The 26,215-nt window shown below is 46.3% G+C and overlaps 1 protein-coding gene across 3 annotated transcripts in view; it reads left to right on the top strand.

Annotated features, from left to right (window-relative positions):
* Window positions 1-26,215, top strand: part of STUM (stum, mechanosensory transduction mediator homolog) — a 92,571-nt gene that overhangs the window by 49,777 nt on the left and 16,579 nt on the right. The window contains exons 2-3 of one of the 3 annotated variants that reach the window (XM_074988584.1): window positions 10,345-10,525; window positions 23,568-23,608. In XM_074988584.1, the coding sequence (XP_074844685.1) occupies window positions 10,345-10,525; window positions 23,568-23,608 (222 nt within the window). Of the gene's footprint in view, window positions 1-10,344; window positions 10,526-23,177; window positions 23,288-23,567; window positions 23,609-26,215 lie in introns of those variants that run through there. The other 2 variants (XM_074988585.1, XM_074988582.1) reach the window with 2 other exon arrangements.

The following is a 26,215-nucleotide window of genomic DNA, read 5'->3' as shown; positions in this document are numbered from 1 at the left end:
CTCCATATGCTCAGAAGCCACCCGTTCAGCCTCACATGGAGCCAGCTTTGATTGTCTGCCCTTCTCCATTCCCCAGTCTCCTAAGGCAGACAGTCACTTCCCTATTTGTTAGGGTTTTCCCTGCAGACCCATAGTCAACAAACAAACCTATAGTATATGGGAAAACCCACTGGTTTGGCTGGTATGCCCAGGGTCCCTACAGTATCCTGCATCCCACCATCACCGTTATCCCCTAGCCAGCCCTCCTGCTTTAACCCGACTTCCCCACTCCTCTCTTGGGAAATGGAGGGTTAGGCGTGTTTGGAAGGCAGAGTGTGATGGAAGACCAGCATGCAACTGACAGGGGAAACAATGAACCAGGAGTTTGAAACCATCAGCATGTTTGGAGAGGGGTGGGGGGGCTGCATCTTGGGTGGCCATCAGGGAAAAGCAAGTGGTCTTGTTTGGTGGAGAAGAGGTAGGAGGGAGCAGAACCTAGAAGGAGACAAGGAAGGAGAGGAGCTGGCAGATTGACTCCTGGGTACATCTACACAGTGAGCAGCAGTGTCTCAGAGAGCCTCTGGTTTGGAGGACTCTGGCTTCTGTGCTAAAAATAGCTGTGTAACCACTCTGGCTTAGGCTGGAGCTCAGGGTCTGAAGCCTAAGTAGGATGGGGGTGGGGCTTTAAACTTCAGCCCAGGCAGGCACATCCACACAGCTATTTTTAGTGCCATAGCACAATCCCCATGAGCTTGAGCATGTCAGTCCAGCCTGGGAGACTCATTGCCACAGGTTTCTGGTCAGACATCCCATAAATTCCCCTCCCAGGTTCACGCTGCCCAAATGGAAGCCTTCCCCAGTCTGCTCGAAATTGTTTGATTCTGTTGGTAGTGGAAGCACATACAGCTTTGCAAAGGCTGTTTCCCATTTCCGCGGCAGTCTTTCTCTCCTGTCTTGCCTATTACTAGTTGTGGGACCTATGTCCCACTGACACACTTGGTGCGAAAAGAGCCATGGTACTGTCACAGGCTTCCTGCACACAACCATCATTGCAGCATCTGGTAGCTTCACACCTGTCTCCCTCAACAGCTTCAGAGAGGCAAAATTCTACCCCCATCCACCCTGCAGTCTCTTCCCGCCAGCCCAGGCCTCAGGGCTCGAGAGCTGCAACGATATCCCAAGCTGAAGCCAGGAAGTATAAAACAAACACACCCAATCAGTGTCTGTGAGGAACATTCACAGGCTTGTGATAGATTTTGATGAGCTGAAGTGCCATAATCACGAAAGAGAGCTGACGTATTATTTGACAGTCTTTTTTTTTTCCAGTTTGTCTACACAGAGATCACAACATGTGTCCACTATTCCACATTATTGCAAAATATTTGAAGTAGTTAATTCTTAGGCCTTGCCACAGAAACTTGTTGTGAATATTCAGTCTGTGTTGTATTGCCTCGTGCAATGTTCTCTTGGTGTGCCAGGGCTCTTGATTTGGCTATCCCCTTAGATAACTAAAGGCTCAGTTCTATTAGGATTATGATTGTGAAAAATCCACACCCCCAAGTGAGAGTTCTATAGGAAGGCCCCACCACCTGCCGGCTCTTGGTTTCTCTTACTCACAGTTTGCCATGCTGTGATTCCCTGCACTGCACTGGGGTGCGCCAGGCAGCCCCATGCCGCGCCACCCCAAGCACATGACTCAACATGCTTACGCTCTCTCAGAGCTCCCTCACAACCACATGAAGGCCGCTACAGGAAGACCCAGCCTTAATTATAGCACCAAAAAGAAAAGCGAATGGTGCAGACAGTGGCCAGTAGGCTAAGGAGGGAAAAAAACGGTGATGCCATTAAGCCAGAAAGGTCGAATTACAGGTCCTGGATAAGCTGGCAAGTGATCATACTGTGGCCTCGGTCGCTAGACTGTATGCCATTTTAATGAGTCCACCGTGCGGTACGTTTTAAAAAGGAGCAAAACATAAGGGACAATTGCTGCAGTGCTGATGTAACAGGAAATTTTAAAGGGACTTAAAGAGCAAGACTAAACAGGTTCCCGTCACCATGTTCGTTTGCAAAACAACCCCCCACCCTTGCCGCCCCCCTCCCCCTTAGCGCTTCCCTCCCAGAGGAACAATAAGCTTCACAGGCAGGAATTCAAAGGAATGTTTTGGGTGATTAAAGTTAAAGTTGATTGCATTATCTTTGTGTTCCAGTTTGGCTGTTAATTTAGTGCTTTTAAGTTAAACTTCCTTATGACTGTTAAACAGCCAGGCAATCATGTTCTTTGCAGATAATGTGTTGTTTCTGTGTTGCAAAACACCCTCCTTCCTCCCTGCCCTTCCCGCTCCCCCCAGCCTCCATAGTCACGTTTTTGCTATTTGTGGCTTTCTCTGGAATGTAACCCCTGCAAATGGTGAGGCCTTTGTGTACTGATCTAACCCCACTATGTAGACAGTGCAGTAGAGCATCTCCCATCAACATATGTACTGCCTCTCAGGGAGAGGGGTTAGTAAGCTGACAGGAGTGCTCTTGCCTGTTGGCTTAGAGTATCTTCAACAGACACACTACAGCAGCCTGACTGCATCGGTGCAGTTGTGCCAACGTGCATTTGTTGTGTCGACTTGCCCTTAGACACACTGAGCTGCACTTTCATCCTGGAATAGTCCCATGGACTTCAGTGGAACTGCCCATGGAGTAAAAGAAATATGAGACCAGGGTCCCATAGAGATGTGTGTGAGCCCAGGGCTCCCTTCAAAAATACCACTGAGGGGAAGCTAGGGGGCGGGAGGAGGTAGGAAAGCAATTCCCACCCTCCCCACCACCACCACGGCCAAACACACTTACCGCACCCATGGCAGCTCCTGTCTTGCAGGGCTGGGCCTGGCTCCCTGCTTGGAGCATTGCAACCTGACCTGAAGTGCTGCAGAATTCTTCAAGATCTGTCCCACGAAAGCTCATCACCTAATAAATTATTTTGTTAGTCTTTAAAGTGCTACTTGACTGCTTTTTTGTTTTAATAGAATTCTTCACGTTTGTTCTGGCTGCCTCTCCATCACAACAGGGGAATTGTCAAATCAAATTTCAATCATTGGCAGTGTGAGCCTGCAAAGTTAGTTGCAATGGCATGTGGCTTAGGGGCCCTATCACAGGGACAAAATGCTCTTTTGTCCCTACACCTCTGGGTGGCACTTCATAAGACTGCTATTGTTTGTCTACGTGAATGCTTAGTACGTGACAGGCAGGGGCATAAATCTACCCTGCACTAGCCTAGTGCATATGAAGTCTGTAAATGGACCATGCTGATGTATACTAAAAACTCTATAGGGCCCTGTGATATATAGTACTTTGAAATGGGACTAGATCAAAGCACACTAAAGAAATATTAAAACAAAAAAGCAGTCATGTAGCACTTTAACGTCTAACAAAATCATTTACTGGGTGATGAGCTTTCGTGGGACAGACGCACTTCTTCAGACCATAGCCATACCAGAACAGACTCAATATTTAAGGCACAGAGAACCAAAAATAGTAATCAAGCTTGACAAATCAGAAAAAAAATTATCAAGGTGAGCAAATCAGAGAGTAAAGGGGTGGGCGGGTGTGGGGAGAGTCAAGAATTAGATTAAGCCAAGTTTGCAAAAGAGCCCCTATAATGATCCAGAAAATTCGCATCCCCGTTCAAACCATGTGTTTGAATTAATAATTAATAGAATTATTAATGCATGTTAGCAGGGTCTGCATGGGCAGTTCACACATGGCAGGCTGGTGAGGGTTAGATTCATTCCCCAGCTGGCCAACAGCTAAATATGCATCAGATAATGTACTATTCAATGCAAGGAGGGAAGCAAGATCATGCTCTATGTGTGCATTTGTATTTCAACTAACCTCAGTATTTGCAGTTTTAAAGGTGTTCCTTATAGAGAGTATAGGGAAGTGCAAGGAAATACTACAGATACTCAAAGAAGCTCCTCTGTTTACAGTAGGGTAAGAGGGCAGGGTTTTCAGGGCTATCAATTTATATTCAATTGTCATTTTAGCAGAGTACATCTTGTTGGCTAATTACATCAGTCATCCAATCAGGGAATAGAAAAAATATCACTTGACCAAGCTAACTAGCCAGCACAGTGGAAGTTGCAAATTTTACAATCAAATAAACAACCTGAAATTCCCATTAGGGCCTAGTTTGTCAGTCACACTTTGTGGGTAATCACTCCAGGAAAGCTCATATGCTTCAGGAAGATACAAACACACAAAGGTCCCAGACATAGTCAAGTTAACTTGCTTTAGTACTCACAGAAATATTTCTTGGTGATTTCCCCACCCAACCACGCACTCAGCTCTATTACCCTTCTCAGTGGGCTTTGTCCTTTCAGATGGGCATTGGGGGGCTTAACGATAACATATCACAGGTTCCCAAAACCTGCCCAATGCTGGGGAGTGGGGGAGGAGAGGAAGGCATTGTGGAGAATGCGTAGGGCAGCAAGGGCAGCTGGGGGGGCGGGGGGGGGCGGGATGTTTGGCTGAGAAGCTGTGTCTCCAGCTGTCATACAGGAACTCAGACTAGATGACCACAACAGTCCCGTCTGGTGTGGCGATACATAAATGTACATCTAGTTTATAAACAAATCCTCTCTGTAGCCTTGGGCACTTCACACTTCTCTGTGAATGGGAATAAATGTGCTTCTTTCTCTCTGGTGCTGGGTGTTTGGGAAGTGTGACTAGTTCATGCAGTGCATCATTCTGCAGCTGAGACGTGTTGAATAAAAAGGTCATGGGCGGGGCTGTAAAACAGACCCCACATCCTGAGAATTATTTTCAATTTACAAACTATTTTTGTGAGTTTGGAGAATAAGGTGGAAGAGGGAGGGTGGACGGGTTGTTTTAAGTGTAGACAGCAAATTGATGTTCACTGGAATAGAATCACTCAGCCATCCGCTAAGAAGTTATCTCTGATGCAAGTTGGAGCTCACAGTGTGTCATTTCCACTCCTGCTCTATACAAGTTTTGGGAAATATTCCAATGCCTTTTCTTGCTTTCTTAAACATATGTTACAGGAACAGGTAGGGGACATGGGGAGAGAGGCATCAGGCTATTTCCTCTGCAATGGTAGCAAATTCATTGCATCAAAGCAGGCTACTTCTGATAACAAGCAAGGGGGATGCAACACCCAGAAGAATTAAACCGATTATCCTCTATCCTGCCCAGCCCAACCAGCCATTGTCCCCAGAAAACAACTTGCCTTAGCGGACGTCACTGGACACACTGCCAAGTAGCACCAGGGTGATTAATATTGCTTGCCCTTGCCTTCCAAAGGAGGACTTCCCAATCCCCATTTCCCAGTTAGAGAAACAAGGTGGGTGACATCATATCTTTCTGTGGACCAACTTCGTTTGATGAGACAAACTTTTGAGTTTATACCAAACTCTTCTTCAGGTTCCTGATTGTAAACTGCCTCTTTTCCCACCAAAATGACGGTTAATACTGGAGGGAGGTGTGGGAGTGGCAGCAATTTATCAGCCTCTCAAGAAGATTTTAAAAGACCCTTCCACCACACAGATTTATTTTTTAAATCTTAGCTAGATTCCTACCCTCTCAGCTTTGTCTTGTCCCTCATACTCCGCTCACATTAACTCAGTCTTCTTGGCATACTAGTATAATTTCACTCCCTGCCTGCCTGCCTGCCTGCCTCAGGGTGAATAACGTTTGTTTGTATCTAAGTCCAGATCATCGGTGGTATTCACAGGAAATTACATGGGCACCAGCATGCGTGCAAGCGTCTGATCTGAATGTGCAAATCACACAGGCACGTGCACAGTGCATGTAGATTTATCTGGCAAAAACAGTGTAGCTGATATGCATGGAAGCAATACAGCTGATATGCATGTGTATTCAATATACCTGGTATGTGCATCTGATATTTGTATGTGTATACATTTGCACAAGTCTCTTTTTATGCTGTCATGGGTTGCCAATGAGGCCTCAGCCTGGGACCGCAGAAGTTGTTGGCAGCAGAGCACCAGACAGGAACACACAGCACAAACTAAAGAGTGGGTTATACACATTCACAGCTGCATATTCCCATCGTCTGGGAAGAAGACGAAAATTTGCCTGTCCATCCCCACTACTCTGCTAGAAAAGTCCTCAGAGTCCCCTGTGCCAGTGACATGCCATACTGCCCCACCTGGAAGAAAACATGTGGCTGATAGAGGCAGGGCTGTTTCCAAGGAACAGCAGAGGGCATAGTTCCTGTTTATCAGGAAACTGAGCTGAAGCTTTCGACTGGCCCTGGTCTGACAACGGGAATTTTCTCAGCCTGCATACGTGGCCCAACGGCTGGCACTTAATTTGTCTTGATGGGCATGAGGCAGCAACGCAGGGGTTAAGGACACAGATGGAACGTGAGGCTTCAGCAGCTCCAAATGTAAAACACTGGATATCAGAGCCTGAGCAGTAGGAGGCTAAAAGCCTGAGGGGATTTCTCACATGGGGGAACAACTCCCATCTCCCCTCCCCACAATGTTCCAATGCCTCCCTGCCTCCCACTGCTTCAGCAGCTCCCACCTACTCCATTTCTCTGTGTTGCCTCCAAACTGCTTCCCCGCTCCCATCTTCAAGCTGCTGCAAAGGAAATCAGGTGGGAGTATGAAATCAGCTCAAGGCTGCAGCAAGAAGAGAAGTGGGGGCTTTCCGCACTTGGGAAGCATTTGAAGGCAACTGGAGTTGGAGCCTGCAGAAGTTTTTGAGATTAAAAATAGACTGTAGCCTCTCTTCTTCAGCCTTCATCGGGTTTGCTGTTGTCTGACAGTCTGCACTCCTTGGCCCTCCTCGTCCAGACCAGCCAGTCCATCCCCTTGCCAGGGCAGCAGTGGAGAAATGCCTCTTCCTGACCAATGACCAGGAAAACCTCGCTCTCTCGCTCTCGCGAAACCTACTACAAGATGCAATCTTAATGGCCCCTCCTCCGTCTAGCTCAGAGCACAGCCCTGAAAGAGACCTTCAGTAGAATGACTCAGGCTCATGAGCCCACCAAGCATTTGCACGTGGGCTACTCTCATTTGCAAAGCTGCTCACATGCTTCAGTGCTTTGTGGGATGAAGGCCATACTGCATGGACAGAGATAACTAGGCATGTTTACACAGGACTCTTTGTGTATGTCTACACTGCAGTTTAAAACCCTTGACTGGCCTGTGCTCACGGAGCTCAGGCTAAGGGGCTATTTGATTGTAATATAGACATTTAGACTGCTGCTGGAGCCTGGGCTCTAGGATCGTGTGAGGTGGGAGGATCCCAGAGCTCAGGCTTCAGCCCAAGACCACAGTTAAACAGCCCTTTAGCTTAAGCCTCACAAGCCAGAGTCAGCTGGCACTGACCAGCCATAGGTGTCTGTCTGTGCCTTTTCTGGCCAAACACTTCCCAGGGAAATATTTCAGAGAAATCGGTTTAGGAGGTTTTTATCACCCCTTCTCTATTCTTTACTCTTTGTCTTGCTGTTGTGGGTATTTTGAGGTGTGGCTCATATGAAGTAGTGTAAAAGGCATTTGAATTCAAGGAAACACCTTAGACAATTTCATCATGATAGTATGTGCTGATCACATATACACGTTTATTACAATGAGGTAATTGGGCTTTCAGACCAGGAATTTGTGCCTGGCTGCATGGAAGATAAGCACAGGTGTGAGAGGGGTGAATGCCTCCTGTCTCCTCTCCTGTCCTGAGGCAACAGTGCTTCTTGTTCCCTTTTCCCTCCCATAAAGGCAGGTATCTGCTGAGGGAGAGCATGAGGGAGGGAGGCTCTCAGGACACTAGGCAGCTTTGTATGGCTGTGAGGGTAAAGAGCCAAGACTCCAGACTCTGCTGGCCACGGGCCCACATGGTTCTGCCCTTGGTCAGCCAGGATGGGCAAGGCTGTGGACATGACCTGGGCTTTAGCAGGATGGTGGCATTTCCCTGATGATGCATGAGACAGGCCTAGAGGTTTGTGCATCCAATGGGGCAGTAGGAGGGAGGCAGATGTAGCATCGGTGTGGCCTGTGTGTTTCTCCCTTTAAACTTGTGCAGCGGCAGGAGGGGAGCAACGCTTGCCTGGCAGAACATTTCGCACTGGGGCTTGAGGTCTAAACCCAAGGCCCTAGCACAGGTGCTGGGAGATGGGCTACTGTGTCGTGGCCCCCTACACCTTGCTGGCCAGCTGCTGAAGCCACTGAGACTAAAGGGGATGGCTCTGAGATAGCAAAAGGAGATGCTCTGAAGCCCAGAGAAGTACAGCCTTAACACCTTCCCTGGGTGGGTTCTAACCCCCATCATTTGGGTTAACAGCCAAACACACCACAGAGATACCCTAAGGCTAGCAGGGCCACTGCCTAACAGCCTGTTCCTCCTCTTGTCAGCACCAGGGGACACAAGGTGCCAGACTACATGCAGGGCCCTGTGTGACAGAAGCAGCAGACTGGTACATCAGAAGCATGCTGGATCCATAACCCAGAGGTTGATGGTTTGACACCATCCTTTCCTCTAGGGCTGGGCCTGATTCTGTTGGCTCTGGGCCTTCAATTGAGGCTACAACCAGCAGGGAGCCTAGGCCACGGCCTGCTAGGGAGTGAGTCAAGGAGGTATTGTTTCCCACCTGTCAATAATGTGGCACAATAATTCAGGCTACTGATGGTAGCAGGATGCTGGGTGCGAACAACCAATGGTCTGATTCAATATGGAAAATTCTGGAACAAACTTCCTAACATTGGGTCCTGTCAGATTGTAGATTAGTCTCCCATGGGAAGTTGTAGAAACTTCATTCTTGCAGACATTTAACATTAGACAGAACACTAGAGAATATTTTGAATTAGCAGGGAGATGGAGGATATAACCTACTTCGTCTTTTCCCAGCTCTAATTTCAGTAAGACCACAAAACTCAATAGCTGTATTGTATTATTGAAAGCTTGCATGTTTCCTAAATTTGGCCCCAGTTTGAACCAAGGTGATGCCAACCCAGCAAACCACAAAGCTGTGTTGATTTAGAATAGGCTACCCCAATGCCAATACAGAAATAAAACCAGCTCCTATTTGCCACCCACACTGGAACCCCAGGGGGTATCATCAAACAACTACAACGTATACTTGATGAGGACGCCATCTGGAAAGAAATCTTTCTTCAACCCCCTCTTCTGTCTTTCAAACAGCCCCCTAACCTCTCCAAGCTCCTCACCAGCAAAATGTTCCCTACAGAACACACCAACGTAAAGCAGCCCCAGACCCTGTCAAAAGAACAGGTGCAAACCCTGCAGACCTACCTATACTGCTGCAATGCAACACACCTTTCAGGATCCAGGGGTCCTACAGAAGCCTATCATATGTGGTGTTCCCTCATTCAATGCACTCAATGGCCCAGTAGCAACTCTATGGGTGAAGGGAGACAATCACTGCGGTATCAGATGAATACACACGGGAAAAATGGTAGGACAAAACCACACTATTGCCACTAGGTGAACACTTTTCTCAAAGCATTTGCTCTGTATCTGACCTCTCAGTCCTCATCTTCACAGGAAACCTGCATGACGCTTTCAAGATGAGCCTGGGACCTTACATTTGTAATTTTGCTAGTGTGTGCGTTGAGGGGTGAGGAGCTCTCTGCCCACCAGGCTCTGAATAGAGATGCCAACTTGCAGAGTAAAATGTGCAGCAACATGTCCCTACAACAAGCAACCCAGCGTAAGAGAGGCTCGAGTTTTAAATTCTGTGTCACTCAGTTATCGCTACGTTATCATTAAAGGGAGATGGTTCTGTACACTTTTGTGCCACTCTTCGCCCTTGTGTCGGGGCACTAAGTGAAGCACAGCCCTGCCTAGCTAGAGACTTACAGTGATGCTGTATATTGTTTCCCTGCAGTACATGTTGGGGAAGAGAGGGCAGAGCACAGTGAGGTAAGGCTGCCTGCCTCTCCAAAGGCCAACCAGATGAAGAGGGCTGGAGCAGCTCATTTCCTGACAATCCAGTGCAAACTGTGCTCTGACTGCCCCATGCAGCTGGACTGTGCCCTCTGGAGAGTTGGCTGGTTGCTACAATCAAGATGCAGCCGTAGTTTGATCGCACCTTTGTTTATCGGGAGACGTTGGAGCTGCAGTTTGATTGCGCCTTTGTTTATTGCAAGGATTGGGCACCTCAAGTGCTATGATGTGTTTTGTGAGCAGTTTAATGTAGCATTTCTCTACCTTCAGCAGTAAAAGGGGGGATGCTGTGAACAGTGAATGTGAAACAGGAGTTTGTGGAGGGGGGTCTGGAAGGAGCTTTACTGTTTTCTGGGGCAGTGCTGTCATACCAGCTCCTATTGTTTCTGTGTCAGGATCTCCACTGAGAGTTTCCTCTTGCTGTTTCCATAGGGACATTTGTGTCAGCCTTTACCGTGCTGTGCGGAGCCCGGACTGATCTCCCCGACAGGCATATGTGCTGTGTCTTCTGGCTGAACATCGCTGCAGCGCTGATTCAGATTCTGACGGCTATTGTGATGGTTGGCTGGATCATGAGTATATTTTGGGGGATGGACATGGTCATTCTTGCCAGTAAGTACAGTGCGATCGTTTTCTCCTCCCCACGTTGCTAGGTCTCAGCTAGTGTCCTAGAACCCAGCCCTCAAAATGAGGAAAGTGGAAAGCTTTCATTAAACAGGGATAATCACACTGAAACGGGGCTGAGAAGGGGAAAAGACACAATGAGCCGAGCTGCCCCCATATAAGAGTAAGGCTAGTGGTGGCACCTGTTTGCTTTTTTTCCCCGTGATATCGCCCCAACCCCAGAAAAAAGCTGAATTTTTCTTTCAAATGTTAACCACTGAACTGCTTAACAAAGTTTACATTTCAACTGGCATCATTATGTTTCAGAGTGAACAGTGTTGTTGTACTCAACGGGAGCAGCCCCTTGCTCCCCAGAACATTTTTTCCACTGTTGACCCACACACTCAGGTGGACAGCACCATGGTGATTCCCATTTGGAAGGGATTTTTTCCTCCCCCCAACCTCTAAGACCAGTAATGTTCTTTTCCATTTTAGAATGAAAGCTGTAGAAAGGATTGGGACCGCTGGAGAAGGGCTGGCAGAGAATACTGACCCCTTCCGGTTCAGCCCAGCCTTCACTTTATAGTGCCCCATTTCCTGATGTTGCAACAATTTGTGTTCAAATAAATTCTCTCGCCATCAGGTTCCCGCTTCATCCCCCCACTTAAACATACACCTGCTAGCAGAGGCAAACCCAAATTTAGTTGTACTCTCTGGCATTATACTTTTAGACCATATCTACATTATGCACTGGGGTCTGACACATGCTCATGTACACATAAATTAGCTGCCATGAAGCTAGCACAAGTGTAGCCACAACAGCACAGGTAGTGGCAGCAGAGGCATAACAGGGCCATGCAGGGTATTTACATTCTCGGGGGTTGTACTCTGCATAGCTCAGCTGTGCTGATAGTGAAGACAAAGCCTCCACAGATGAACTGAATCCGCCTCACTCTCTGAGTGGCTGCCTCCACATTTGCACATAAATGGGATTTATCCAAAGGCTTCTTGAGAGCTCATCCAGTTTGTCAGCAGATGGGGTGATCAGTGCATCTTAAAGTGTTCTTTAATGTAAGAATCCCCATCTGAGACCTTGAAACACCAGGAAAGGCCTCCGTCTTAGGGGAAGAAATAGACAATGCATTTCTAAAGGGCTGGTCTGTACTACAAAGTTAGGCTGATGTAAGCACATGCATCTACACTCAAATTTGTCTCCAGCTGACCTAAGTGTCCCCTTATAGCCATGTAGTAAAATCACCTCCCTGAACACCAGGGAGCCATGAGGTCACAGTGGTGCAACTATAGACACTGCATGGCTGATGCCAACCTCAACAGCCTTCCAGTAGCTGTTCCATAAGGCCCCATTCCCTGCAGCAGTGATCAGCCTGGTCACAGCTGTAACCTCCAGGAGTCATGAGCTGTGTCTACATGTGCACGCTACTTTGAAGTAGCGGCACTAACTTCGAAATAGCGCCCGTCGCTGGAGGACGTGTAGACGTTATTCATCGAAATAGCCTATTTCGATGTTGGCTTCACGTGTAGACGTAGCCATGGAGACTGAAAGCCAACACCCTTTAAAATCCTCTGCATGTTTCTGCAGTGACTTTTCCACATTGCCCACCTTGGCAAGCACACCTAGCGATTCGCCCTTCTTGGCTACGTCTACACGTGAAGCCTACATCGAAATAGCTTATTTCGATGCAGCAACCTATTTCGATGAGTAACGTCTACACGTCCTCCACGGCTGGCAACGTCGACGTTCAACTTCGACATTGCGCGGCACCACATCGAAATAGGCACTGCGAGGGAACGTCTACATGCCAAAGTAGCACACATTGAAATAAGGGTGCCAGGCACAGCTGCAGACAGAGTCACAGGGCGGACTCAACAGCAAGCCACTCCCTTAAAGGGCCCCTCCCAGACACAGTTGCACTAAACAACACAAAATACACAGAGCTGACAACTGGTTGCAGACCCTGTGCCTGCAGCATGGATCCCCAGCTGCCGCAGCAGCAGCCAGAAGCCTTGGGCTAAGGGCTGCTGCCCACAGTGACCATAGAGCCCCGCAGGGGCTGGAGAGAGAGCGTCTCTCAACCCCTCAGCTGATGGTCGCCATGGCGGACCCCGCTATTTCGAAGTTGCGGGACGCGCAACGACTACACGGTCCCAACTTCGACGTTGAACGTCGAAGTAGGGCGCTATTCCTATCCCCTCATGGGGTTAGCGACTTCGACGTCTCGCTGCCTAACGTCAAAGTTAAATTCGAAATAGCGCCCGGCGCGTGTAGCCGTGACGGGCGCTATTTCGAAGTTAGTGCCGCTACTTCAAAGTAGACACGGCACTTGTGTTCAATTGTGTTCAATTGTGTAGACACGGCTCTTGTGTTCAATTCCCCAGCCCACCATGCTGGCTGAATACACTAAACATGCTCCTGCCAAGAGTAGAGAGGAGGTATTGGATCTCCTGGGTCTGTGGAGAGAAGGCACTGTGCAAACACAACTATGGACCAAGTGGAAATACGGATATCTGCAAACAGGGATGCAGGAAAAATGGTAGGACAGGGACCCAGAGCAGTGCCACGTGCCAGCTAAGGAACTTTGCAAGGCATACCACAAGACCAGGAAGGCCAAAAACAGATCTGATGATGCCCCATCGTTCTACTATTTTACAATCAGCAGCGTGTCATGCTTGCTGAGACCCTGCCCATCAGACCCCTGAGGGTACCTTGAAGAATCAGTGAACAGCAGGGATGAGGAGGTGGGGGCGGGGGTGGGAAAGTGTGTGACACAGGAAGGGACTCCAATCACGCCGCAAGCCAAGGCCTGATCTAGACACCATCACATTGTAGCCAAGTCCAGAAGGCAAGCACAGATGAGCCAGATGAAAGGGAAGGGAACTCGGGTAAGTGTGTGCAGGTCTTTTTCCTTGAAGTTTTCAAAAGCACAGGTGGCACCTGGCCCATCCCCAAGTTAAAAAGACACAGGTATTGACTTTCCATAGTTGCACTCCTACAAAATGACACAGAAGTACAAAAAAGGGGTAGAGTCGGCACCCACTTTTCATTCTCTGCAGAGTTAGGCGGGAGGGCTACGCAGAGCAGTTTGTTTCTGTATACAGGGTTGTCCCCTGTATCCTCCTGAGAGATGTCAATGAAACTTTCCTGGAGGCCCTCTTCAGTCCCCTCATGAAGGTTTCTAAGGATGGCTGCCTTATTGCTTTCTTCCTGGTAGGACAGCTTCCTGTGCCATTCTGCGATGAGTCCAGTAAGCACCACTGCAGAACACAGACTAGCAGCAGCATAGGGGCCTGGGCTGCTTGAACACCACAGCAGCAGCTGTGCTCTCTGCATGTTTATCACCCTTAGGAATGATACAGCATCTAAAATCACCCTGACCGGTGGAAAACAGCACCCATATTCAGTGTCATTGCCCTCAACTTGTCCCCCTGGAACAGGAACCGAAAATGTTACTTCTTCGTCCAGCAGAAAAACTGTCCCCGCTCCTTTCCCTGGCAGGCCATGCTCTCCATGGCTGGGGCTGGAGAGGGGTGCTGGCTGGAGGCACTCTAAGTGGAAGAGTTGATAAGCATTTCTCGTTAAAAGTATTTGTGGGAATAAAGGAAGGGAGCTTTGCAATTTATCTTCTTCTTTCTTCTGTGACTGTAAATTCAGCAGCTTCTGGCATGGTGGCCTTCAGGGTGCCCCCTCCATACCTGCAGAATGCATGGCCTGATGAGGAGAAGACAGAATAGGACACAGGAGGACATATTTAGCAAGATCCTGCAAGTCATTGCTGCATTGGACAGTGAACAAAGGGCCTACAAGTCCAAAAATCCTGTCCTTCCCACCCTTCTCAGCCCTTGGTGCACTCCACGGTCCCTGCTTCTTACAGCCCCCAGGAAAGCGTGTGGCATCACAGACCATTAGCCTACCACAAATTTCCCCTCTCATTTTTTCTATTTATGTGCAGAATACATTTTATTATGTGCACAGAGGCATGGGCAGATGCACACCATGAATAGACACACATGCTGCCAGATGTGAGCAGCTATGGGCGCTCTGTCAGTCACCTCGGAGGCACCTGAATCTTTTCTAGGCAGCCACCCAAGCACTCACCCCCTACTCCTTCATGTTGCAGAACAGCCAAGAAAAACACAACTGTTTGTACACAGGCCTTTGAGAACCCTGGTTGTTGTGTTGTATAGCCACAATGAATTACATTTGTGCATTTTGAAATGGACAGAAGTGTTTGCTAATTTTCCAGTTTCAAAGTTCCACTGCATTAGTTTGTCAAAAGTTTGTATTACATTGCCTAGGAGGAGTGGGGAAAGGAAGGGAGGAAATCACATTGATTTTCTGTGCTGTTTCTCGAAACTACTCACTAAATTTTTATTTATGAAAAAAATTCTTTATTCATTGTCAATGCATATTGCTGAATGCACAGTTGTACTCAAGGCAAACAGTATTTGTAAATGTATAGCAAACATCCGGTAATCCAGAACTTCAGGAAGACATCCAGTTTTAGATATAAATGCATAGCAATTCTTTGGGACACCCAAGCTGCGTCTACACGTGCACGCTTCTTCGAAGCAGCAGCACCAACTTCGAAATAGTGCCCGTCACGTCTACACGCGTCGGGCGCTATTTCGAAGTTAACTTCGACGTTAGGCGGCGAGACGTCGAAGTCGCTAACCTCATGAGGAGATAGGAATAGCGCCCTACTTCGACGTTCAACGTCGAAGTAGGGACCGTGTAGATGATCCGCGTCCCGCAACGTCGAAATTGCTGGGTCCTCCATGGCGGCCATCAGCTGGGGGGTTGAGAGATGCTCTCTCTCCAGCCCCTGCGGGGCTCTATGGTCACCGTGGGCAGCAGCCCTTAGCCCAGGGCTTCTGGCTGCTTCTGCGGCAGCTGGGGATCTATGCTGCAGGCACAGGGTCTGCAACCAGTTGTCAGCTCTGTGTATCTTGTGTTGTTTAGTGCAAGTGTGTCTGGGAGGGGCCCTTTAAGGGAGCGGCTTGCTGTTGAGTCCGCCCTGTGACCCTGTCTGCAGCTGTGCCTGGCATCCCTATTTCGATGTGTGCTACTTTGACGTGTAGACATTCCCTCGCTGCGCCTATTTCGATGTTGGGCTGAGCAACGTCGAAGTTGAACATCGACGTTGCCGGCCCTGGAGGACGTGTAGACGTTATTCATCGAAATAGACTATTTCGATGTCGCAACATCGAAATAAGCTATTTCGATGTTGGCTGCACGTGTAGACGTAGCCCCAAAGACCAAGGGAATGTTCCAGCAGAGAGCACTACAGTCACTAAAGTGCTTTTTTAACACCTCCCTCAGTCCCACAGCTCCACATTGTGTTCTGTAATGTCCTTTGTGTCTGTCTGTTCAAAGGCAGCAAGCAGATGCTCAGCCTCCACACTGGTGGCAGCTGGTCTGTCTTTGCCTCACAGATATCATGCAAGATACACCAGGCAGCTATAACCATTAGTATATTTTTCTCACTGAGTTCCAGTCTAAGTGAGAAGCAGGTATCTCTTTGGGCTACCAAAAGCACATTCAGCTGTCATTCTGCATTTGCTGAGCAGCGAGTTGAATCTTTCCTTTGCGCTGTCAAGTGGCTGTTGAACAACTTGACAAACCTGGGGAGCAAGGGGCATGGTGGGTTCCCCAAAATCATACAGGCATTTCAATATTCCCCATGGAGGAAAGAATGACCACATTTCAGCTTTCTGAACAGTCCATCATGTACCTTCTCTGACCAGCCCACATTGCTTGGGGACAAGCATCCCTGGTTATCCACCAGTGTTTGTATAACCCTGTATAACAGCCCTTTCTGTTGATGAATTCTGTGGCTGGTGTCAAAATGGGGATATGCCTACAGTGTGTTGCCCTGCAACAGTTCAGAAACCCCACTGCAGCAATCTATCCATTACGTCTTGGACACTGCTGAGAGTTACACTTCTGCATCGCTGTATATGATTAATGGCTCTATCTTAATCATGACAACAGCCACCATTGTGGATTTTCAAGATTCAAAATGAAAATGATTTCCTTCCAACTGGCAGGTTCTGGAGTGCAACTGCCACATGTTCTGCACTGTGCACGCAGCTTTCATTCTTGCGTCTCTGCACTGGAGCGCTGAGGCAAGCTCAGCTCAGATCCAGGAAAATGCCCTTTCTTGCCTCAAAGTTCTGTGGCCACTGCATGTCATCCCAAACCTGCATTGCAATGCGTTCTTACACTGACTCAAGTTAGTGCTCATTTTTCAGGCCTGATGCAGTGCTCCACCACCTGCAGCTGCTCCACGGATGCCAAGAATAACCTGGAGCTGGCTTTCTCTGTGCCCCTTAGCAAACTGTCCTTGAATAAATTGTTATGTCCCCTGCTGCTGCAATTTTTACTGCAGGGCTGCAAATACAGGAAGATATGCATCCTGTAATTGTAGTGTTCATGAGAATAGTTCACAGCTCTGCAGGTACCATGCTTCTGTTCAATATGGTGGACTCCAAAATCTGCTGGGTAGGTTTGCAGGATATTTTTTTAGAAGGACATAAAAATGATGGGACATTTATGGGATGAAGGACGTTGAGTTCCAGGAGCTTGACCCCTGCTTCCTAGAGTTCTAAACATTCATCCTTTCTCCTTCCAAGACACTGTGAACATTTCCCAAAAGGTATTGTACTAGGTGGTGGTCCATGGTACCCTAGGGTACCTACTGGGTTTGTTCTGCATTTTGCCTTTAGACAAGCACTCTTAGTGAATTGGCCCAAGGCTGATGCAAGAAGGCAATTATTCATGTGCTCAAGTGATACAGAAACTTTGGCAACTGTTTGCCAATGCAGCTTACCTTGACCAAAGTTCGTGGTGCAGACATAGCCCGAAGAAGGCAAATCAAAACATCTGGTTAACTAACCTTGTATTGTTTTCAACCTAGTCACATTAGGCTATAAGCTGACAGGCTAAAACTCAAGATAAAGGCATTTAACTATGGCTATACTGCCACTTTCAATCAAGTTAACTGGCTCAGTTGAAGTAACTTCATCAAAATAGGACCTTTCCCCATATTTAGGGTCTAGGAAAGGCCTAACTGTGCCTCTCTCATTTACTTTATCTATGCCAGCCTAACCCCTGGGGTAGATGCAGCTAGGTCACTGGAAGAATGCCTCTGTCAACCTAACTACTGGTGGGTTCCTACAGCGATGGTAAAATCCCTTCCATAGCTGCACTATTGCAGCTATAGTGCTTTGGCCCTATAATGCAGATGAGCCCTTAGTCCCATTGGGGAGTGGACAATGCAAGCCCAGTCATCTGGGCAGCAGACACAAATCTGGGTCTCATGAGGGGTTCAGTAATTTTTCAGTCTGGTTGTGAGGGAGGAAGGTGAAGCTGGGACATATCTGTCAGGAGAGGCTCCCGTTGCCAACATAGATCTCACTGATGAAATTTGAAAGCTGGCAGATACCACCTGAGAGAGCAACACACATCTGCCAAGCAGAAGGAGGCATGTAATTACGTTCAGGCCAACATGCTGCCAGAACATAAAAGCAGGATTTAGTGAGTGCCGCTTTTTTTGTTCTGCCCAGGAGAGTGAGGGACATCAAAAACAAAATTTATTCTCCAAGGAAATGTGCTTGACAGCTATTGGCAATCTGGCATCTGGGGCTTGTGTTAGCTTCTTACTGGGCATCATCTCACAAAAATGTCCTTCTCCCTCACTAAGGCTCTCTAGATGTACTATTATATGGACCATGGAGTGTTTTTGGGGAGGGGCAATGGCATCAGAAAGGGCATCATATTGAAGGGTAATGGGGGCTAGCACAGGAAAAAGGGATCAGGAAGAGGGAAGGTCCTTGTTTTTGGACACCATTTTGCTTTTGGGTATTTTGTGTATTCATTGATGGGCTGGTGCCAATTTTACTGGCTAGATGCAGGTGAAAGGCACTGGTTGCTGATAAAGGCTTTGGCCACCTAATGATAGCTTTGTAGTTGCCGTTGTATCTTGAACTGTGACTCTCCCTGCCATTCTGGGCCTGAGTAGATCTGATCCATCCTCATTTAATAAGTCCACCATGAACTTGCCAAACAGTTTTGTCCATACGTTTTTTTTTCAGGCTATGCTCACAAAATGGCTGGAGGAGGAGGAGGCAGTGCCCACCTTGTAGTCAGCTGGCTCAAGCACTCATCTGTAATGTGAGAAACCCAGGTTCAGGTTTCTCAGCTCTAGAGTAGGGACTTAAATACAAGGCTTTTCCCCTCCCAGGTGAGCAACGGAACTCCTAGCTATGGACTGTTATAAGAGGGTGGGAGCCTTCCTAGCCTCCCCCCCAGATGCTGTTCCACGATGTAAAAATATTCATTGGACAGGGACAGAGACTTCAGTTGGCTTCTCCTTTCCACCCCCTGTTGTCAGTGAGTGCTAAGGCTATCAAGTCATTCACTCTCTGGCCCAAACTCTGCTCGTATATTTTAGAGCAAGCAGACTCACTCCGATGAGAGAGGTTCAGGGAGGCCCATCACAAAGTAGCCTGCAGACTGGTGGTTAGGGTGCTGGCCTGCCAGGGGAGAGTTGGCTTCAGCTTCCTGCAACAGAGAGAGGATTCCCACATGGATCCCACACATCCCATTTGCGTATCCTAACCGTACCGCCAGTTACATTATGAGGAAGGCAGTAGCAGCACTACCTCCTCCCTTGGACACTTTGTGAATCGGCCCTTTAAAAAGGCCCAGAAACAAAACATTTTGGATCAAACACCACGTTTCTCTTAACTCAAAATGGACTTTTGGGACTCGCCAAAACTCTTCAGAATGTTCATATTTGGTTTGACTCCAACCACATTGCCCCACAACCATTCTGAATCATCACTTATCCACTGAGATCCACTCCTGAACTGCCAGATAGCCAACAGACTAAGCGGGATAGCCATGTTAGTCAGTAGCTCCATAAGTAACAAGCAATCCTGTAGCACTTTAAAAAAACTAACGCATTTATCTATTATGTAATGAACTTTTGGGCCCAAGACTCACTTCCAAATCCAAGCCAAATCTGAGGAAGTGGGTCTTTCCCACAAAAGCTCCTTACCTCGTCAATGAATGTGTTAGTCTTTAAGGTGCTTCAGGACCGTTTCATGTAGCCAATGTGTCTCAATCCTGATCAGTAACTCTGAGATTCCCACTCTGGACTTCAGTGTAGCTCTGCTAAACTTAAGTACCATAAAGTCCGTCTTGTGTATTATTGACTACACTGGTCCCAGTCTTATTTGAGGGATATATCTAGGTTTTTAATGCAAACAGCTGACCCTGGGAAGGAGCCAGGAGAGCAACTGCCATTCTCATAGAAGAGCTTTGTGCTTAGAGAAGACACACCATGAGCTCATTTTAGATAACTGCAAAGATTCATCGAGAACCACAAGGGTGTGGGTGAAACTACAGACTGAAGCTCTCTTGTCCAACACCCTTGGGACCTGACTGGTGCTGGCTGAGAGAATTTGGTGGGCAATGGAAGGTTAATATTGTCCAGCACATTACCAATATTTCCACTGCTTGCTGGGCTCTTAGGCTGCTTCTACACTCGCCCCTCTGATTGGAGGTGGTGGCGTGGTAGTGAGCCAATTCAAAGAAGGCTAATGAGGCGCTAACATGCGTATTCAGCGCCACATTAGCATAATGGCAGCTGTGCGAATTTCAAAGTGCAGACTTCAAATTGCAGATTGACAGTGTAGATGGGGCAGCTTCGAAATAAGCGGCCTACTTCAATCTAGTTTTGTGGGAAAAAGGGAATGTCAGAGTAAGGGAATGCTGAAGTGGAGCACGTATTTCGAAGCTGCCTGCATCTACACTGTCAATTTGCAATTCGAAGTCTGCTCTTCAAAATTCCCCCAGCTGCAGTTATGCTAATGAGGCACTGAATATTCACGTTAGCACCTCATTAGCCTGCTTCTAATTGCCTCATTAGCATGCCACCTCCAACAGGAGGGGGCAAGTGTAGAAGCAGCCTTAGAACACATTTCGGGGTAAATTACAGCTAAATACCAACACAGAATGCTGAGAGCCGCAACTGGTGTCTATGAACAGATTTTATGGGACCATGGAAACTTGGCCATGTCCATGACAAGTGACTGTCTAGCTAACTAAAATCATGCTGGACTATGAAGTTTGCAGATGAGAGAGTTCCAGATTAGAGAGATTCAACCTGTACACCCTAATTTTAACAATTCTGCTTAATGAAAACACAAAAAATGGATTAATTGCTAATGCAGGATTTGTCAGTTAATCATTTCAGTCGTGAAATGTAAAAGTTGGTTGTTGGTTTAAGTAAAGTTACATAAAAGCAAGTAGGATTTTCCCTTCCAGAATGAAATCTGCTGGTTGAAACTGAAGGATCTACTACATATTTTAGGGAGTTTATCTGTTTATCTGTCTGTTTGATCAAGAACTCCTCCTGAACAGTAAATACCAAAATTCTGTATACAGCTTTCTCTTATAACTTAAAGCACCATAAGGGCTTTGGTTGTGCCAGGAAAAGAGATGTGCCCAGAGTGGGATTGCTTCTCATAAAACCATACACAAAAGAGAAGGAATCATAAAATCAAGCACAGTCCTCAGAACTGATATTACTGAGCAAATGTTGAAAGAGAATGAACCAAGGTGGGGTGAACCTGCAATAGAAATCTTTCGCAGAAAATCTTTCAGAAAGGAGATGAAATGGAGAAATATGCCAAGAAAACAGGATGTACCTGGAATGGGATTACTTCTCATAAACCAAACAGAAAACAGACAGAATTACAAATCAAACACAATCCTCAAAATTGATATAACTGACCAAATGTTGAAAGAGACTGAACTAAGATGAGACAGAAAAATAGGCTGAACCTCGAATAGATTGTTTCTCAGTAAACCTTACAGAAAAGAGAGAAAACAGGGAAATTTGGAGTAGTGGTCTGTTTTGGCATAGCTAAATCAGTGCTTAAAGTTTGAAAACTAGGTGTGATGGAGTGGGGGGAGCGCATGTGTGAGACTCAGGCTGGATGTGTGTGAGACAAGCAGAGCAGCTCACAGCGGCTAAGGATGACCCTGGGGCTATCACCTAGGTTGGCAGGTAACACCTGTGCCCTGAATAAAGAGGAAGGAGGAGCCAAAGCAGGGGTTTTTTGAATCGGAGGTGTGGTTAGATGCTGGTGGGAGAGGGAGCTGGAAGGCAGCCAGCCTGGCGAGGGGGGAAGCTACACCCCAGAGGGGCACCTCTTGGGCTCCTCTCCCCAGGAGGGCTTGGAGTGACTGTCTCTGACTGCTGCACTGACTCTTCTGTGAGAAACTGGGCCTCTGTCGCCAATAAACTTCCTGTTTTACCTGCTGAGTGAGAGTCACTCGTGCCTGCAGACAGGGTGCAGTGCTTCGGGACTCCTGAACCCCATCACACTAGGCAATAATGTTATTGGAAACCAAATCGACTATAGCCCTTGTTTGTTAAAACAGAACATATGATAAGACTTTATAGGGATGAAGAAAAAATATATTTGATGAAATTCCCATTTAAAAATTAAAAGAATTAACTTAATAAAAATAACACTGCATTTTTGAAAAATACAATTGTTTTGCTATTTCCTCTTATTTAAAAAATAGTTGGGTAGGGATCCAAGGAAGGCCAGGTAAATCTGCTAGTTTTAAATAAAAAAGTTTTGACACTGTTTAGCTGTGTGCGAGTGTTCAGTTAGAACACAGAATTGAAGGACTGGAAGGGTCCCCAAGAGGTCATCAGGTCCAGTCCCCTGCACTCATGACAGAACCAAGCACCATCTAGACTGGGGTCAGCAACTTTTCTTAGGGGGAGAGCCAAAATTTGACCTTTTGACCTCTATGTACAGTCCCAGTTCTGGTGATACTGTTTAAAGTCACTAATAGTCGTACTTACAACAGCTTCATTATTAAATCAATTAAGATGCAGAGCTTTACCATTTAGAGGTGGTTGGAAGCATTAGCTGGTCTTTTGTTAACCCACAGGTGGCGTGGCTCTGAGTAAGCTCCCAGCTGTATGGGGCAGGAGGGGCAGGGCTGAGCTCCTGCCTCACATGCCTATGAAAATTGGCCCGCATACCACTCTTGGCACGCATGCTGGGGGTTGGCCCCTGATCTAGACCATCCCTGGCAAGTTGTCATCTGACCTGCCCTTTAAAATCTCCAATGATGGAGATTCCACAACCTCCCTACGTAATTTATTTCCGGGCTTAACCACCCTGACAGTTAAGTTTTTCCAAATATCCAGCCTAAACCTCCCTTGCTGCATTTAGGTCCATTGCTTCTTGTCCTGTCATCAGAGGTTAAGGAGAATAATTCTACTTCCTTCTTTTTGTAACAACCTTTGAGGTACTTGAAAGCTATTATCATGTCCCTTCTCAGTCTCCTTTTGTCCCAGACTAAACAAACCCAGTTCTTTCAATTTTCCCTCAGATGTCGTTTTTTCCAGACCTTTCATCATTTTTGTTGCTCTCTGGATTTTTTCCAATTTGACCACATCTTTTGTGGAATGTGGCTCCCAGAACTGGACACAGTACTCCAGCTGAGGCCTTATCAGCATGGAGTAGAGCGGAAGAATTACTTCAAGTTTCTTACTAACAACCCTCCTGCCAATACATCCCAGAATGACATTTGCTTTTTTTTTTAACAGCTTTACGCCGTTGACCCGTATGTAGCATGTGATCCTTTTCTGCAGTACCCCTTCCCAGACACTCATTTCTCATCTTGTATGTGTGCAACTGATCGTTCCTTCCTAAATGGAGTACTTCGCATTTGTCCTTATTGAGTTTCATCCTATTTACGTCAGACCAGTTAGTCCAGATAAGTTTGAATTATAACACTGTTCTCCAAAACTCTTGGAAACACCTCCCAACGTGGTAACACCCACAAACTTTATAAGTATACAGGACTCTGTGCCATTATCTAGATCATATTCTCTGTTTACTGTGTAGCCTCAATTGACATATTCCTTCTAAATTCTTGATATGTTTCAGATGTAACTTGTATTGTTATATTTTTTCCCTTTTGTTTTTCTTTTATGCTTCCTTTGCCTCCGTTTGTTCATCTTCAAAGTTTCACAAGGTAAGTTTTTCTTATTCTTATCAATTTTCAGTGGGCAGAATCCTGCTCTATCTCCCATGGCAAATGTCCACTGAAGTCAGTGAATGTTCACCTGAGTTAAAGACCTTGGGATTTAGCTGTGCATGTGTTGTTCATTTTTCAGCCACAGTTCCACCCTTGCATGTGTGTAGACAGCTTCCAGTCACCTGACTAGGAAATCTCTGAGGGCACAGCTTAAAAAGAGTTCATCCCTGATTTTTTTTCCTTATACCCACCTATGCACAAACTGCCTCAGTTTACATAAAAGTGTGATATTAAACTGATTGTTAAATTGGTGCAAATTTGTGTGTGAATCAATTTAATTCTAAGGTCAGTCAACATTATAAAGTTGTGGCACTTTAACAACAACTCTCCTGGTATGGATGCAGTTATATTGGTATAAAGATGCTTTATCATAGTAGTGCTAATTTGGGAACAGCTGCAACATAAACCACCTTAGCGTAGACATAACTGCATCCACACTAGGCCTATGTATAAAACTTATATATTGACAAAGCTACATCAAGCTGGGGTATAAAAAAAAAGAAGAGGGTTGCTGATGAAATAGATGGTGAAAAACCCCTTCTGGCAGTGCAGGCTATGTGAACACTACAGGGCTAGAGCAGTACAGCTATACTAGTATAGTCTCTGGAGTATAGAGACATGCTAGGGTTTTACTGGTATAATAACTTCCTTAAAAATAGCACCCCTAACCAAAATAATTGTACTAGTGAAACTTTTCAGGGTAGACCGACTTTTAATTGGGTTACCTGGCCACCTGCACACTTAGGCTACGTCTACACTACAGAGATCTTTCGAAAGAAGCCCTTCCAGATGATCTCTTCCAAAAGAACTTATTTCAAAAGAGTGCATTCACACAAAAAAAAAAAGCAGATCAAAAGAGTGATCTGCTTTTTCGAAAGAGGGTGTCCACACAGCCCCCGCTCTTTCGAAAGAACAGGCCAGGGATCAAAAAATTGGGCCCCATGAAAACTGCTTTTTCAAAAGAAGGGCTCCACAGAGCTTTCAAAAGAAGGCGCTCTTTCTGAAACGGGAAAGGAGGAGTGATTTTGGAAGGAGCGCCACATTGTTTCGATTTACTTTTGAAAGAGCGCTTTTTGTGTGTAGACACTCCAAGGGATCTTTCAAAAATGCCCACGTCTTTTGAAAAATCTTTCGAAAGAACTTGCTAATGTAGACGCAGCCTTAGGAGAGTGAACTAAACTGACATAAACAAGAGTATCCACAGAGAAGTTAAAACTAGTCTTAACTACCTTGGGTTTTAAGCCCATTTAATTTAAATCAGTGTAATGTATGTGCAAAAGGAAGCCTTCAGTTTTTAGCATTTTCTGCATCTTGCCTTCAAACCTAATTTCAATGTTCTATTTAAGAAGTTCTGAGGAAACTTTCCTTATTTACTTTAAAAGTGCTATTTGGAAAAGCAGATTTATTTCCAGAGTATATTCATTTGCACAACATGTAGAACAAAACTGAAAATTGATGTAGAAATAGTAAGAGTGCTAATCCCTTTCTTTGCACACCTTTATTGCCTGGGATAGACTCAGGCTCCAATATTTTCACATGGATCTGACTTTTTCCGGTGCAGTGGGATGTTCCTAATTTAGGTTTAGTTTTTAAAATCAGTATCTCTCTGTCTCTATTACTTATCAAAAAAGGTCCCTTAAAGATACTGGGTGAAACACTTTTTAGCATTTGTGATCAAAGCATTTGACAAACAGTGGTTTGAAAAAAAAAAAGGCAGAAAGCTGTTTTAAGATTTAAATATCCCCGTGAAATGCTGTATACTTAAAAATTGCTTGAGATTCCAGAAGTGATACTGACCAGTCTTATTTCACTATCTCAGCTAAGAGGTGGGAAAAAGGTGAGAAGGAGACTTCATTTTAGTTGGCTAATGTTGAACATTTCCATTGATTTGATCACACAGATAAGGATAATTGTTTTCTTAAAAAAATGAGCGCCACACTGATGTCATGTTAATAACTATTGGCTCTATTGGGAAAAGCTAGGTGGTAAGTCTCTTAAAAGCTTTGTGGCCACCTGGATAAAGTTAGAAGAACTAATGCCATCCATCATGGTCATGTGGTATTGTGGCAAATATGGGGAGAGAGGTTTTCCAATAAACCCTTCTCCCCTGGCTGTAGCTTTCTAGGGAGCAGTCACAGAGAATAGAATTCTGTCTGACTGACCTTGCAGCTGTGGCCCAAATAGACCCAAAACATCAAACCATCATCATCAATCAAATAATTACAATAAGCTGCAGTCCCAGCGTGCCACTTTCCCTGTTTGGTGTCTAGTGTTTGTCGGCATCACATCAGAGGTGAGTTTTAAGAGGAGATTTGAAGGAAGATGAAACACATCCCAAAGGGAAACCTGCGCTGGGCAGAATGGGGGCACTGTCAGCTCCCTTCATCCTGTCTGGTACCCCCTGCCCCCCACCCCATAGCACTCTGAGGCACGTCCTTCTGGAGGGATCTGTGGACACTACTCCCCAGTGTACTTTTCATGATGCCCTAATAGTCTCTCTGAATGGACTACTTCTGTGTCCTACAAACCATGCCTCCCAGCCCT

The sequence above is a fragment of the Carettochelys insculpta genome, chromosome 3 (assembly GCF_033958435.1).
Source record: "Carettochelys insculpta isolate YL-2023 chromosome 3, ASM3395843v1, whole genome shotgun sequence".
Taxonomy (NCBI): Eukaryota; Metazoa; Chordata; order Testudines; family Carettochelyidae; genus Carettochelys; species Carettochelys insculpta.
The sequence above is the reverse complement of the archived record's forward strand: the minus strand, read 5'-3'. Positions and strand labels throughout refer to the sequence as shown.